Below are 16,478 nucleotides of genomic sequence, written 5' to 3'. Positions count from 1 at the left end.
ACTAGATTGGCTAAATTGGTTCGTTTGATTTAGCATAGAAATGTCTTTTGCCCTCAGCAGCCTCAGACATTCACATGTAAATCAAAGATAAAAGCAGCTGATTCTGATTCTATTTTTTCTTTTTTTCTTTAACAGGCATTGCCATGCAGCAGATGGTCGACGTCCAGCGGGAAATTCAAAGCCAACAGCTCAACACGGTACGCGTTCTTTGGATGATATCGATTTTAATGAGAGCAACTTAATTGAAAGGGGACTTTAATTGAATGATGTATGGACTGACTTGGATTGGCTCCTTAGTAGTTCTCCTATTTGGTTCCCTAGTAGTAAATGAATCAAACAAAAGGGGGGAGAAGGAAATGTAGATTGTATTTGCGGACGTGGAAAGAGACCAACTGGCCGAATCAGTATTGATTGGACGGTGGATGGCACCTAGGTCTTCGTTTGGGTGAGGCGGTGCGAGGGGGAGGGGGGGTATTTTTGTGTTAAGTAGCACTCTAATGGGATTATAAGGGTGTAATATCATTTCCTGCTGCTGGACTCGTTCCTTCCCCCCCCCCCTTTCGGGTTTTTTTCCCGAATACCGAGGTCGTGGGTTCGAGACATCCAACAGAACACGATTAAATTGTGTTGCCTGTTCAGTTAGAAAACTGATATTGCCAAGGCATTCTCGTTCATACATACATTTGTTTGTGTCCTTTTATGTGTGATCATTTTCTTTTAATATTTTTACCGTTGTTTTTTTTTGTTCACAGCTGAAGGCCTTTTATGTTGACCTGATCGTGCCACTGGAATCCAATATTGAGAAGGACACCAAAGTTGTGCAGGTAGGATATTCTCCGTTTATCTTTTTAGTCAACATTGTCGTCTATATCTCTTGAGTTCATTCGCATTCGAAAAAGGGGAAAGTATAGCAGCAGCAGCACCCGGGGTTGTCAATCTAAGCAGCCGGAAAATGGCTAAGTCCACAGCGACATAAACGCAAAGTTCGACTAGGGTTTTCCACCTCTGCGAATCCTGGATGCCGCTGCTATACTGAAGCCAACACAACAATGAACGGAGATTTAGCGTTTGATGTATACGAGGACGAGCTTTGGTTTCATCCTGTGTGTACACACATGTGTTGGACAGAATCAATATTAAGTAAATAAGTCCTCCCCCTCCTCTCCCCCCCCCCCTAGAATGGTTGAGATTGCTGATGTAGTCTCCGACCCTTGCAAATTGACTGGACGACTCTATTTGATATTTAGAGTAACCCATTTTATGTATTGAACCGTTTTCTATGATTAATGTATTTCTTCTTTTATCGACTGATGTTTTTTTTAAATAAAAGGCGGACCATAAGAAATTCAATCAACAGTACCGCTGCCAATATGACGTCTACAGTAAGGCGATGTCTCTGGTTAAGAAACACAGCAAAAAGAGCTCGTCAAAAATGAATCGATCGTCGGCCTCGTACGACAAAGAGATTAAGGTAAACCAAATAACTGCAACGTGTCTCGATGAAAATTGTTCGGTCGAAAAACCAATTATAGCCACCACCACCCATTGAATTCTCGTGCGGGAGTAACGAGTCCCGCGTTCAAACTTTTTGCGGGTTTGCTGCGGCTCGCAGGTGACTATCGCCACCTACCGGACGACGGATGTACCGAACATAAGAAACCAATAAAAATTTTGATTTCCTTTCCCCCCATCCTCATTCATTGAAAATGTAATAATTCGATTTTCATATTCGCGTTTTATTTTAATTGTCTTAGCATATGCAGTCGATGGACGAAGAAAAAGCTAAACTGGATGCCTTTTGTGAACAAAGTTTAAAAGAGGTACGACAAGTTCAATTGAAATTGGTTAACACAGCTATACCGCTGTGACTTATTTATCAAGTTCGTACGCGAAATAATTAGCGATTCATTCGAATTTGTTTGTGACAGGCCATCGCTCAGGAGAGGAAGCGCTACGGTTTCGTGTTGGAGCGCCAGACTTCCTTGTCGAAACACTTTTTAGCTCATTACGGTAAAGGGGCCGCATTACTGGAGAAACACCTGGACGGATGGCAGGAAACGTCCAAAGCCAGAGAGGAATTGCCGCCCTGTGTTGAATTCCTCCTGGGTCAACAGAGCGGGGTGAGTTTTAATTTTCAAAATACATCGCAGTCTGACTGATTTAATAATTCATTTTTGATGATTCGTGCAGGCCAACAGCGAAAATCTTTACGCCCTGCCGCGGACGCCCGTTTTAACGCTCGAAGACGAGGTGGATTTCTGTTCGGCCTCTCAGATGCGTAAATCTCACTCGATCGACACTTCGTATCTCTACGAGGAAGCTCAGTCGACGTTCACGGAAGCGGTCAATCCGAAAATAAGCGCCAACCAAGGGCTAGGCGCCGGTATTGGCGGAGATAGCCGCCATATGGGAGGAGTTGGCGGTGGAGGCACCAATCTTTGTAAATCGAAGTCTGAATTCAATTTGGCTTTTGCTTCGCCGACCCGATCAGGTGAGTTGATTTTATTTTTTTTTATTTTTCCTTTTAATGTCAATCATTCTATCATCGATTGAATTTCCAGAGTTGCCACAGTATGTTCAACTGTAAATCAATCGATTGGTGTGTTATTTTTTTCTTGTTTTTTTTTTTGCAGTCAGGAGCGGCTTTGGAACGACAGCTCGACCCAAATCTCTAGCGCTACCTGGCAGCACTAAAGGGACCGTCCGTGCTCTGTACGCCTATCTCTCCAGCGGCGAGCATCAAATCAATTTCCTCGAAGGCGATTTGATTCTATTGCTCGGTGATGAACCCGTATCTTTTCACTCCAACGCTAACGGTACCATTCACTGCTGTAACTCATAAGGCTTGCCTTGCTAGAACCCATTCGATTTCATTCTATTGTGAAAAATAAGCAGCTTTCAACTAGATGGTCGAGAAGAAATACCGGTACCTAAATTCGGATGTTCAGTCATATCGGAAATCATTCGCTACGAATGCTCCGAAGAAGACATTTTTATGATATCCATATGACCTTTCTTCTGAATGTGTAATACTTTCTGATTAGTGATTATTTTCGACCGAGAGAACTCGCTGACTTTGGTAGCACTGTAGCGACATGTAGCGTACGTGTATGTCTTAGGAATAGTGATGAAAGTCGACTACAGAAGACGCTGCATGCCAACCTGATTTTCTGAAGAATTCTTTCCGTGTTATTCATTTCTTAACTTTGCCATTTATATTAGGAGATCGCAATAAAGGATGGTATTACGGCGAAAATGTGCGGACGGGTAAACGCGGATGGTTCCCGTTGGCTTACACCGAACAGGTGAAGGACGCCGACGTCGATTCCGGGTATACAACATTTTGATTATATCCTTTGTAGATATTAAAAGAGAAAAAAAAAAGTCTGATAACATGGATATGTACTTAAATACATAAGCCGAGTATTCATTTATGTTATTAGCAATCAGCCAAAGTATAACCCAAAAAGAAACTATGATCTTTGTTTCTTTGTTGGCGGAACACGCTGATCTGTTTCCCTTTTTGGTCGAGGGGTTATTTCCCCCACTGCGCCGTTAGGCAACCAACCCTATTAGGCTATACACTACTAAGACATTATTTGTTATTATCAATCCTATAAGTACTTATGTAGCTTAGATAGTCACCCCCTTAGCTGGTTTCTGACTCTTTCTTTTTTTTTTTTGTTTCTGCGTGTTGTGCGTATTTTTTGTGTTTTTAGTCTCGGCTTGCGCTCGCAGTTTGACTCGAGTCTTGTGAGCGCTGGGCCTGTTGTATTAGCGGCTAATAACGTAGACGCCGAATCGACCACGTCCGGCAATTCCTCGGCTTCCAATTCCAGCGCTAGCGGCGGTGGTCACATCACGCAAATAACGTCTTCGCCTGCGTCCGCAGCGTTGAAATCCTCCTGCGCTCGTAATGCTCAAGTCGTCGGCAAGCAGCAGACTCTGCTGAATAATAACGCGACCAACAGTAGACCTAATAGCCTACTCTTAGGTGGTGATCGGCCCTTGTTCAATAAGGTGCCAGGCTTCAGCAAGGTACCTATTACACATCCGCCTTTAGCTTGAGATCATCCTCTTTGGTTTTTCTCTCTGATTGGCTTCAATTTCTAACGCAATTGCCGCCGTTGAATTAACTGTCAAATTCTTCGATTGACGACCTCGACAGCTTCGTAAGTCGCGTTCAGCGTTCGCCGAGCGCCTTCTCTTCCCTGCAACAACGCCCTCAGCACCCTGTTGTCCAGCAACGACACCGTCCGCCGCACCACTTCCCTCCGCCGAGCACGACGGCCGCCCCTCCGCCGGCGCCACCCCTGCCTCACCGTCTCCTATGAGTCACCACTCGACGATGACGATGTTGCCGCTATCGCATTCCTCCTCGACGCCCAGAATGTTTAGCTCCTGCTGCACTCCAATGAACAACAGCGGCAATTCCTCCACGTCCGCCGCCCTAGCCAATAACTTGTCATTATCATCGCCGTCTCATTCTAATCACGTCACCAGCGCCGCCGTCTTCTCCCCGACCAAGAAAGCCCCCGCTCCGCCGCCACGCCTCCAGACGACCCTTGCCCCTCAACCGGCCCAGCACCAGCCCCATCACTCGCTTCTCTTAGGTATGACCAAAGCAGCCGACCTTAGCCTGCGGAGTAGCAGCGACAGTGGTTTCGCCACCGAACCAGCCTCAGCTGCCGTACATGAACAACCAGAGCAACAACACCAACCCCCGTCGACTCTGCTGGAACGGCAGCCGCCGCCGCCGCCGCCGCCGCCGCCAGCGCCCGAAGTCGACTACTCGGACGAGGAGAGTCTCAAGTGAGTTTCTAGTAGATCGGCTGGCCGACAATCGTGTTATTTATTATATAGAGGTTGTGTCATAACTAGGCCTATATTTCTTGCCATATTTTCAGACATAAGGTCGTGTGTGTGTGTGTATATATATAATTATAGTGTGGCGTCTCATTATTGAATGTACAGACGATCCTTACATTATTTCATAACTGGGGGGTGAAAGGGGGGGGGGACGTCTGAAGATGTTATTATTTCTTGATTAACTTCACTTTGTTTTTATTTCGAGTCCACTTATTTTTCTTTTCGTCAAAAACTTTTGGACTTGCTTTTTTCATGCCAATTATGCAAGTTTTGTCTTCCAGTCAGTTTTCAAACGATGGGCACATAGAGGGATCTATTCTGTCCTATTTGATGGCATGATGGCGGGCGGCACATTGTGAACTAGTCAAATGGACAATTCGTCTGCCAGACGAATTTATACAGGTGGAAGAGAAAAGTAGACTTTCAGAAAATATATAATAGGAGAGGCTGTCGGCGTTTGGTCCCGTCTGGGAGCTGGCGCAATTCTTCCGCTTGATCCTTTATTTTTTTTCTTCTTCACTCTTTTTTTTTGAGGGAATTTTTACGTAAATTTTTCATTTTGGGCATCGCGTTTTGTCAGTGCCGTACGTACGCACGGTTGAACGAGACGAAGAGCAAATATAGCTGGGCATCGATCGTACGCCATCACCGCTCTATACAAGGCGCAGCACATGTCTAGGCTACACATACTACACCGGCGTCACTATGCCGCCGCTTTTTTTGATTAGATTTATCGGATTTTATCGGCTATACGTGGTTTCCTATTATAAGAATCTAGATATACGCCGAGGTGGCGGCTATGCACTGTCTGTATGCCGTGCCGGGACTACGTCAATTTCCTTCTCGGTGGCGGCGGCGTATGCTGTATGCTGGTAAATTAAAGCCACGCCTCCTATATATATACTATACACACACACGCACGCACACACACATAGGCTAAGTCATATTTATCGATTCTTCTTCATCTCTTTCTCCTTTCTTTTTTTTCTGTGTAGAAGTATATATATACTGTGTAGCCTATATCTTCATCCTCTTTTCCCTTCTTTCCGGTCCTTCCGTCATCCGTTCAATATCTCTCCTGTCTTTCTCTCTATCTCTCTCTTTGATTCTCTTTTCTCAATTGCCCGAAATTCGCTTTCCCATCTCCTCTCCGCCCTATACACCATGGCTCATGTTCGTCCCATCAAAATGCCTCAGTGACTCAGTCTCAGCAATCATGTCAATACGGGGGGCGATAGGATCGACGGGTATAAGATAGAGAGGGACAGGCGGTGTAAGCGCACTATTGCACAACAAGCAGAATTCCTATCGTTTGTTACAGATACTGTATTGCATATCCATTACACAGATGGGCAATAAAAAAAGGAAAAGAAAAGAAATCTCAGATCGTTGCAGTGATTCTTTATTCAGATTTCTTTATTTTTTTTCCTCGATTTTTTTTGTTTTTGGCCCGTTGCGATGAATCTCTTTGAACTCTTCCGGATGTTACGGAATCGCAAAAAAAAAAAAATCCGAGTGAGGAAATCGACTCGTTGCCTATCGAATAAATAAAACAGAATGTTCTATAAATCTATTGGTGCGCGAAACGGGCCGGAACGGGGAGCGCTTGACCCCGACCGCTGCCGGGTATATAACGACCCCTTGGATAGTCGGGAGGATTCGTTGTCCATGTGTCCTATAAAAACCCCTTTTTCCGGAGTCGATTGCTCAAAGATGTTGAATGTGGTTCTCCCAAAAGTCGTATGGTGAGTGGGTTGGGGGGGGGGGGGAGCGACGGATATGTGTTGAGAAAAGAAGAAAAGAGTCAGCGCTCCTTGATCAACCTCGCTCCTTGGAACTAGATAGAAATCAAGATAGATGGGGTGATACAGTGATAGCAGTAGCCTAGTGCTGCTGCTGGTATATAGTGTATGTAGTGTATATAGTAGCCTATAGCTGGGCAGTGAATTGGAAAAACGACGAATGATGATGGATGGACTGAATAAGCGGATCTTTCGGACACGTCACGTCACGTTGGCGGGTTCTGCGCGGCTTTATTGATTTCCCTCCTCCTCCTCCTCCTCCCCGTTCTCTCCTCCTTTCTCCATTTCCCAGCTTCCTCCCCCATTCTCTTTTCTCTCTCTCTCTCTTTTCTACTTCAAAGAGAAAGAGAGAGTCGTTTTCTTCCTATATTTTCCTTCGATACGTATATATCCTCCTCCTTGACGCGTTCCGCCCTTCTTTTTTTTCTCAACCGACTCGTTTCCGTCCCTCTTTTCTTTCTCTTCTTCTTCTTATTCTTCTTCGTATATTTTTAAAAAAGGAAACAAAACAAAAAAAACAAACAAAAAAATCTGTTGGTTTCCGCTTTGGTGGTGCTTGACTTGGCTTTACACACACTGAATCAACCTGTGGTTGTCCTTCTCTTTGCTTTCTTTTTCTCTCTCGACGTGCAGTATACCCAGAATGGCAACGCTTCTACGGTGATGGGGCTCTGACGACTGGATTGGGCTATATAGGCCTTAATATTCTCAAGGAGCGGAAACAGAAACAAAAACGGCTCATTTTTTAATGTGGTGCCCTCCCATCTTCTGTAAAAACAAAAATAACGAATCAAATTTTATTTCGATCTGCTATTTAAAAAAAAAAATTGCCGCTCCTGCGTTCTGGTTCCTGTTTTTTCCACCTGCCAAAACGTCTTCCTCTCCGCCAAGTTTCATTTCACCCACTTGGAGTCGCTGACTGTGTGTGAAAGATCGATGTTCACGGTCACGGTCCAATGGCCGATCCTGACTCCGTGAATGAAGAAACTGTGGTGGTGGGGGTGGGGAGGGCAAAGAGAAGAAAAAACAAACAAACCGTATACTCTCTGAAGGCCATCACACATATGCTGTCATTATATACCTCACAATATGTACTGTATTTCTATAGCATCCCTATTGAGCCTCTCTCTCTCACTTTCTCTCTTGCTGCTGTTGTCGTACTATATAGATGATCTCGCGCTATTATCTCTCCTTGCATTGATTCTTCAATCCCATCGTTTCCCAACCCCCCTTAACATGCCATCGTCGTGTCTTCGCTGCCTTTGACCTGTGATTACATACACAATCTTCGGTTGCCTATTACTTGGCGGCTGGTTGCTGGGATCTCTTTACATCCGCCCTTCTTTTCTTTTCTATACCGCTGCTGCTGCTGTTTCCGACAGCGCTCTTTGTAATAATAATAGTAGTAGTAACAACAATCATAAAGCTTATGGCCTATACGCGTGTACATATATATATACTATATAATATGGCGAAGGTATATCTATCTCCAAGAAAAAAGCAAAAAGGAGTAAAGACGAGATCTTTTTCTTCTTCTTCTTCTTCTTCTTCTACTGATTCCTTTTCGCATTACTAACTGAGGATATGATGGGGGGGGGGGGGGGAGAGAGAGAGAGACCCCGGATTGAGCCCGACTGTGCGCGCTGGCTGGGTGATGGTATCTAAAAAGTCTACTCTGAATCTCTTCATCACGTTTTCATTTGTTCTCCTGTTCGGTCTATCTATACACGGCACTGGCCTACCTTTTAGCTATATTGTACGTTACCGAAATCTTTTTCTTTTTTCTCCATTCTTTTTGTTTCCTTTTCGAGTAGCTTCTGTAGACTTTCTTTCTCCTTTATGAGTTTCTCCCTAGTTCGTCTTTATTCTCCGGCCATCCTCTTTCATCCCGATGAAAGCTGAGCGTTGGCCTCCTCTTTCCTTCTTGTAATGCTCTCGTTCTTCAGCCACTTTGAGTTCTCCTCGAGCTTTTCTCTCTCCCGCTGCAAAGACTTACTTGTTGTACACTTGTACACAGCCAAAGACACAAGTTGGAAAATGTCTAGACACATTTTCTGTAACTACGACTACGAGGTTTTATTATACATACGATGTCTATACGAACAATGTCGAAACATTTCTCGTTTCCCCCTCTGTCTAACTTTCTTTTCTGTTTTTAAATTCAACTCCCGGGCCACGTAACAAAATAATAATAAAAATAAATAAATCAATAAATAATAATAGTAAAATAAAAAAAATCAACAGATTTCCGCCCAACCTGTCGCGCCATTGGCTCTTGTACAGCTCAGCGCTGGACGTGAGCCAAAGCAGCATGTGTAGCGCATCATCGGCGGTCGAGTGGACGAGGCAGCCTCAAAGCTGCTCGGGCAACAGCGCCGGCAGCGATGGCCAGCTGGAGAAAGCAACTGGCGTTGGTCGCTCAAACTATCACAACCAAGGACTCTCCATGACGCTCGATCGACCAACCAAAACACGCCCCATGCCCATGTCGGCCGTCGCGGCGACCGTGGCTGCTGCAGCCCGAGGGGGCCAGCATCAGCGTCCAGCAGCGGCGAGCGCTAGTAGCCGCACCAGTAGCGTTAGTAGTATCTCCACTTCCACTTGTACGTCGTCCCCGTCCGTGATCCGGACCGGCAATAATAATAAACTTTCCAGCTACCCGCCCGTCTTGGGTTATTTGGCCACGCTGACTCGCTCAAAGGCGTCCAAGCAGCTGCGTCGGCATCGCAACATGGGCGATCAGCAGTCGGCGACCAACGGCGGTGGCAAATCGTCTGAGAAAGAAAATCAGCAGGTAGCCAACGATCAGCAGCCAATGCCGGATCGTTCGGCTGCCGTTCGCCGACTGTCGGGACTCTTCACCAAGAACACTTCGCCGTCGTCGTCGTCTTCCAACGGATCGGCAGGGCAACGGGATCCTGTGACGACGGCGACGGCGGGCCCCCTGGGTGGCGGCGGCAGCAGCATGGCGACTGCCGCCAAAATCAAAAACAAATTGTCGGCAGCGCCGGGCATTTTGAAAACGGCTCTCTTCCGCACCCGTTCAAAGGATTCTTTCCTGGATACTTCGTTATTCTTCCAGGACGCTCATCAACAGCCGTCGCCACCGTCGTCCGCTGCTGAGGCAACGCCATGGCAGCACAAGTCGTCCGTGCCTTGCTACGTCGGTTGGCGACCGCCGATGCCGTTGCCTAAAAGTTGCCAGGCGACCGACGTCGATTACCGCCCCCCATCGGCGATGAACAGCAACAGCGTCCGACGTCGGGTCACCCGCAGCGAGAGCCGCCGCTCTAATTTGGGTTGGCGCAAATACGGCAGCGAGTCGGATCTCCTCGATCCGACGGGATCCAGCGAATCCGGATACATGGCCATCGACCCGTTCCTTCCACCGATGCTGCCCTCCTGGCCACCGACGCTGGCCCTTTTGCACCCGTTTTTCCCGGGCCGTCTCGGCGGCGGCTGCCACGACGAGCCTTACTCGCGAGCCACGAACTACGCTGGATCGTCGGGCTCCATCATGCCGCACACTTTACCTCGCAAATTCCAACCGGATTCCTGGCTGCACTCGTCGTCGCCGTCGCTGCGCGTCCAGTTCAACCTGGACCAATTAGACGAGGCGCCAATTTCGCTGGAAGAGTCGTCCAGGAAGTCGAGCGCGGGAGAGGAGCAGCGACAAATCAAAGCCGAATTCGAAGAATACAGTTTGCGCTTGAAACAGCGGCTGCAATTGGCCAAATCTGGCAGCTCCCACAGTCTGGATCATCTGTCGGATGCGGCCAGCGATGGACAGGCCTGCGAACCCTGGTACGACCTCTGGGCTCCTGAAATTTCCGTCCGGCTCTGTGAAATTGCTCAATTGTAAGTGGTCGGTTGGTCCGTTTTTTTTTTTTTTTTTTTTTTTAAATTGCGGCCTTGGCGGAGAGCCAGGAAACGCTTACAGGTGGAGAAGCTAATTCCCAGAATGTTTTACTTTTTGTAAAAAAAAAAAATAATCTATTGCCTTTATTTTGTGGTGAGTTTCTTCTTTGAATTGTTGGATATATAAAACATACTTAGCTGTTTATGCAGAAAACCGGAATTAGGCTATTGGACCGCAAAAATGCAGATAATATTTAAGGGGGCGGGGCTGATGCAATGTAAATAACTAAGGGACTGGCTATGTAGAAGAGTAATACCTTAAGGATTTTCCCCCTTTTTGTTTCCTTTCCCAGCATCGTCAACTTTGCTATATATACATAGATAATCATTCTTTTTGCTTTCATTATTTGTCTGTTGAGAACTCTTTTGTTGTCTTCACTAAATACTTGATTACCTAATGGACTGAGCCCGGTTCCCTATTGGCTAAGCTAATTAAACTTTGTTAACACGCCCCGATCCGGGATGAACATGACTTTTCCGCTGCATACCTTATATAATACATCTTATTACATAATACATTAGGTCGTATTTGCTGCGGTTGTATGTGCTGGTTCGGTACGAAAGGGGGAAAAGTAATTACAATAAATACTGCTGTGTCATATACCGTACTGTAGCTATAGAGCGATGAGAAATGGTTGCTGTGTCTGGGTTGTTACGAATTAAAGTTCCATGTCATATATACACAGTACTAATTATATGATACACACTGTATAACATGTTACTAACCCAATTTTACCTACAAAGAAAAAAGATGTGGAATTTTTCCTTCTATTAGTTTGATTTCTTAAAAAACTCCCCCGCCTGTACTGACATGCGTGAAACATCCGGAGCAAGAGCGCAAGTTGTAGTCCTTGGTTCCTACACATAAACTATAATTCCCTTTTCTTCATAACCCATCATGTAATCTGGAAAAAAAAAGAAAAATTTCGATGATTTTAGCCATTAAAAGAAAAAAAATAATAATTTCGAAAAATGTGTGTTGACTTCTTTTCTCTCGTGAGACAATTTATTTTTTGAGACTCGGGAATTTGTTGGGCAACAACCGAAATGAACAACACGATTTCCAGTTTCCCGTCCATTTTGCCATCGCCGAATATTTTTGCGTAATAATATATGATTGTAATAATAAGGATAAATACCGGATATAAAATGGAAGGAACAAGGGAGGGGGGACGGGGATACCGAGAGAGAGAGAGAGAGAGAGAGAGAAAGAGGTACACAATCAACTAATTGACTATAGCAAACACACACACACCCACACACACGCCCACACCAAAAAACGGAGGGGGTTAGAGAGAGAGACACAACAAAATTGTATTTCAACAGTAACAGATATAAATTGACATGCATCATCATCAGAGCGCATGAATTTAAGTAATCGGCGGTCCCGGGCGGTCCATCATTTCTTTCCTCTCATCGTGTAACGCGCCCAGCAACGAAACTGAATATACTTTTCAACATGTCATCAACAAAAATTATCTTCGTTAGAATGACCTCCCGCCTTCGCAATTTGTTTTGTTCTTTTTTTTTTTTTTTTTTTTTTTTAATTCATATTTTTGGGCTTGAATTTTTGCCTTTTAAAAATTAAATTAGAAAAATGATTCAGATTGATTATACACGTAGATATAATGTATATGGCAGATTCGTCTGGTGACGGTGGTTTTGGCTGATTGGTTTAAAAAACATTGCTGATTGTCGTTTTCGTATATAATTATCGGATTTCAGTGTATATATGTGTGTGCGATCGAAATCAGTGATTATATAACGATTAAATTTGAGTCTATCAAAAGACATGGCGAAAAATCCGTGATGGATTATCCGGGCCCTACGTTGGGTGTTTTTTTTTTACTACAATGAGTATAGAAGAAGGAAGTGGAAGGGAAGAGAGGGAGACTTCTTTGATGTTCTGCTGCGTGTCTACGGTCTGATATTGATCATATTGTGACTATAATACTTTGACAGGTGGGTGGGATTGTGTGGGCGGGCGTGTGGTGTATGTGGAGGCGACACGCGTATAATGCGATACAATCTCGTGTCGGGTTATTAAAAAAGAAATCTTAGGAAAGAAGAAGAAGAAGAAGTAAAGAAAGAAAAAAAGAAAACACTATAAGAAATCAGAGAAGAGAGAGAAAGATACCGGGTGGGTGGCAAAGGTTTAGATTGGATGGACATGTTCTATATTATATATATATAAAAGGAAGTTTTTGGGATGCCTTTGATGGGAATTGGAAAACGATTGATCGTTTTGGCCTTCGATATGACCACGCTCGGGTCGGCCGTTCTCCCCCCCCCCCCCCCATGTCTGCTGCGTATACAGCCGCTCACACAGTGTCTATCAAATAGATTCTCTCCGGTCCAGCACCCAGCAGTCCACAGCGAACCCAACAGTTTTGTCTGGTCTACTATATAAAGGAGGTAATACATGTGAGAGATATTGTCAGGGGGATCAGTCTATGACACGAGGACGAGAGACGGAGTGTGGGAGGGAGGCCAGGGGTTGGATCCTATACAAAAGTAAATATGGAATCGTATGAAATCGCAGGAAGAAGACGTTGAGGAAGACGACGGGACAAAGCAGCAAATAGCAATAAGAGATTTAAGAGAGTGAGCGAGCGAGAAAATGACAGGAAAGAAGACAGAGAGACAGAGAGAGAGAGAGAAAAGAGCGACAAGGAGCCGGGCAGGAATGCAATAGTCATATATATTTATTTATCAAGGAGGAACAAGAAGAGTGGAGGACGAGTTGAGGGGAAAAAAGGGGAAATATTGATTGAGCACTTGGACGACGAACACACGGGAACAATATGAGAGGGGAATTTTTTTTTTGTCTTAAGTTATAATTTACAGTGTACACATATACACACGCACACACAACACGACTCACGAATATAGTGAGTGAGCTCGAAAAGGTTGAGGGGGGGACAAGAAAAAAAAATAATAACCGAAATGAAATTTAGTGTCGTTTGATTTTTTGTTTAAAGAAGCCACAAAACTCAGAGAGAGAGAGCTAGAGAAAAGGAGAGAAAGAATTGAATTTCATGTTGCCCGCCAATTCGACGTCGGGTCTTCTGTGGGCGAATCAAAGTGTTTGTATTCGCGAGGATGTGGGGGAACGAACGGAGAGAGGCCGAAGAGGAAAAAAAGAAGAAAGAGATCCTTCGACACGTGACTTGCGTATAACTTAGACAAATGTCAGCCGCATGGGGGTGGAGGAGGTGGGTAAGAGCGGAGCGGGCAGCCGGTATGGTTACGGTCCGTAAAAAAGGTATATAGAGACGGCATCATCAAGTCAAGTGTCTAATCTACGGGATCCATCGGATCTTAGTGGAGTCAGTCTCCCTTTTGTTTCCATTCGATGGAGATGAAAAGAAAACCCGAAAAGCACATGACGATAAAAGTACGTAAACAGTGCACATCCTCAAACGAGCTGATTTTCGTTGTTGTTGTTGTTGATTGTGATGGCTCGTCTCTCTCTCTCATCTCTTCTTTCTCCTAGCAATCTGTCCATCTCGTCCGTCTCTAACGATCATTTTTTTTTCTCTTGTTGTTTTTTCTTCGTTTCTTTCTTCCCTTTTTTTAAAGATGGGATGGGATCTCTTCAACCCAAAAGTCCAAGGGGCAGGTCCACATAGCTTCAGCGCAGTTATAGTTCTGCTGTATAGTCATTCGAGTTTGCTCCTTTTTTATTGTGTCTGTGTCTGTGTGTGTGTGTGTGTGATATCGTTTCTCTTTTCCCCCGACATCCAATTCTCTCATCATCCCCATTCTCCCATTTTTCTTGCAGTTCCTCCCGGCCACTTGAGTTGATTTCTCTTCTCTGCCTCGCCCTTTGATCCGATCCAAAAACAAACTAGACTCTATACGCCTATGCACTACGCGGACACTGTAATGTACAAGAGCAACAAACCGTATCCGTCCGTCGCATTCCATAAATACACATTTCTCAAAAAACAAACAAAAACAAAGAAACAGGTCCGCGTGATGTCACGAAACATGCTCTTTATTTTGTCTTGTTGCTTTTTTCATCTGACGCAATTTTTCTCTCTTGGCAGTTCCGAGGGAGTTGAAGTCTAAGAAGCTCTTTGACTCGACTATTCTTCTCCCTCTGCTGGTCCTTATTTTGTTTTTATTTTCCATCTTTTTCTTTTTTTGTCCATCAAGCGGCAGGAGCGCACATTACAAGACTCAGCCGGAGCAACGTATGAAGATCAATACACGCAGCTCCTGTATATATCTCTATATATATTTATATATACTCCTTTTCTTTCTGCACAAGCTTGCGCTTGGGTGTGTCGATGATGGAAGCTAAGAGATGGAAGGGCTTCGCCAAAAAAAAAAGGTTAAGGATCCCTCCCTCCCACACACACACAGGACATCAAGTTTCTTGGGCGTTTCGAAGTGGGCCGGGGTCGATCGTTTTTCTTCTTCTTCTTCTTCCTCCTCCTCCTCTTTTTGGTATTATTTCTTTTTTACTGCACGATGATGTGCGGTGCCGAGAAGAGGACGGCCAGCGTGGCGATGATGGTGAACATGGTGAAAATGAAGAGGCAGATGCGATCGACGACCATAGCGGCAAACTTCCATTCGGCGATGAGATCGTTTTCGTCGTCCTTCTTCTTCAACTTGGACGTGATGAAGCGGAGCTCCCGTATGATCGCCTGCAGGTCCCGTTGAGCCTGTTGAGTCGCAATAACAAAAACACATTCTTTAAGAGCCTCTTAACATTTATTTTATTTTATTATTTTTTTTTCCGCTTTGCCGATAACGAACGGCGGGGGAACCCGATGGAGCGTTTCTTCTTCTTTTCACCTGCCCAATGGATTACAGACAGATTCATCGATCTGCCCACCGGTGGAATCGCCACAGCAGGAGCAACATATATTCATGCTCCTGCTCAGTTGCTTTACACACAGTATAAGGAGGCGGGCGAAGTGGACTACTGTGTAGCGGAGAGAGAGGGGAGCTTACAAGTACAACGAAGAGCATCGAAAAAGCGGAATCTGAAGTACCACATGAAAGGAGGTCGGGTTGCCTGGATGAAATCAGTCGATCGATAGTCACACACACACGACGTCCCGCACAGTGTACACACACACATCTACCGACGGATGCATGTATGTATAAGCCTATCTATAGTTAAGCTCATAGTTTTGGCAATCCTTAACTTGTCTGTTAACTGACAATCCCCTTCCTCCTTTTCCCCCATTTTTTTAAACTTTATTATTTTATTACATTTATTTAAAAAAAAATAGATTTTATTCCAGTTGAGGCAACAAGTAATTTTTTAACACGTGAAAACACTTGCAGCCGCACACCAGGAGACATGGATCCGAGCCGACGGTCCTATCAGCAGTTTGCGCTTCGTTCAAAAATTAAATAAATAATAATAACAAAAATGCTTGAGAGCTGTAGGGAGGAAATAAAAAGAGAAGAAGGGGCTGTTGAACTGATATACCGGAAACGCTCGCTGTTTTCTCCTTCGGACACAGTTGCCGTTTAGTCCATAAATGTGCACGAGGCATTAATGTCAGACGTACTCAGACAGGATTGCCCCCCGAAATGATGGCGATAATAGACGTGAATTATTCGGTGACCCCCCTCCACTCCTAATCCGATTTCACGCCCCCCCCCCCCCCTTTCTTACCCGTCTTCTTACCCCGAATGTCACCAGCGTTACTTATGGATGGATGAAATGGAGCAACTGAATAAATCTTGTCTCGTCTCCGCCCCATTGTCGTCGTTATGTAAACGCAAACAAGCAGGACAAAATCAGACTTGTAATTCATAAACGTCTCGTCCGCATTTAGATTTATTTAATAACGAAATTACAAAAAAGATCAAACTAAAAAAAAAAACAAGAGGTCACTAATGACCAAAAAAAAAACGAGC

General features: G+C 44.8%; 2 protein-coding genes across 2 annotated transcripts in view; one reads left to right on the top strand and one right to left on the bottom strand.

Annotated features, from left to right (window-relative positions):
* LOC124329303 overlaps nucleotides 1-10,674 on the top strand; it is a 34,398-nt gene extending 23,724 nt beyond the window's left edge. The window contains exons 4-14 of the mRNA XM_046788326.1: nucleotides 136-197; nucleotides 753-824; nucleotides 1,331-1,471; nucleotides 1,755-1,820; nucleotides 1,929-2,120; nucleotides 2,191-2,491; nucleotides 2,634-2,816; nucleotides 3,223-3,331; nucleotides 3,720-4,038; nucleotides 4,169-4,812; nucleotides 8,916-10,674. Coding sequence (XP_046644282.1) covers nucleotides 136-197; nucleotides 753-824; nucleotides 1,331-1,471; nucleotides 1,755-1,820; nucleotides 1,929-2,120; nucleotides 2,191-2,491; nucleotides 2,634-2,816; nucleotides 3,223-3,331; nucleotides 3,720-4,038; nucleotides 4,169-4,812; nucleotides 8,916-10,533 — 3,707 coding nt within the window. The 3' untranslated portion in view covers nucleotides 10,534-10,674. The remainder of the gene's footprint in view (nucleotides 1-135; nucleotides 198-752; nucleotides 825-1,330; nucleotides 1,472-1,754; nucleotides 1,821-1,928; nucleotides 2,121-2,190; nucleotides 2,492-2,633; nucleotides 2,817-3,222; nucleotides 3,332-3,719; nucleotides 4,039-4,168; nucleotides 4,813-8,915) is intronic.
* A 699-nt stretch (nucleotides 10,675-11,373) lies between these two features.
* The window catches only part of LOC124329304 (acetylcholine receptor subunit alpha-type acr-16-like), a 34,156-nt gene continuing 29,051 nt past the window's right edge, over nucleotides 11,374-16,478 (bottom strand). Inside the window, exon 10 of the mRNA XM_046788327.1 lies at nucleotides 11,374-15,265. Coding sequence (XP_046644283.1) covers nucleotides 15,059-15,265 — 207 coding nt within the window. The 3' untranslated portion in view covers nucleotides 11,374-15,058. The remainder of the gene's footprint in view (nucleotides 15,266-16,478) is intronic.

This window comes from Daphnia pulicaria, chromosome 3 (genome assembly GCF_021234035.1).
Source record: "Daphnia pulicaria isolate SC F1-1A chromosome 3, SC_F0-13Bv2, whole genome shotgun sequence".
In the NCBI taxonomy this organism is placed as follows: domain Eukaryota; kingdom Metazoa; phylum Arthropoda; class Branchiopoda; order Diplostraca; family Daphniidae; genus Daphnia; species Daphnia pulicaria.
The sequence above is the reverse complement of the archived record's forward strand: the minus strand, read 5'-3'. Positions and strand labels throughout refer to the sequence as shown.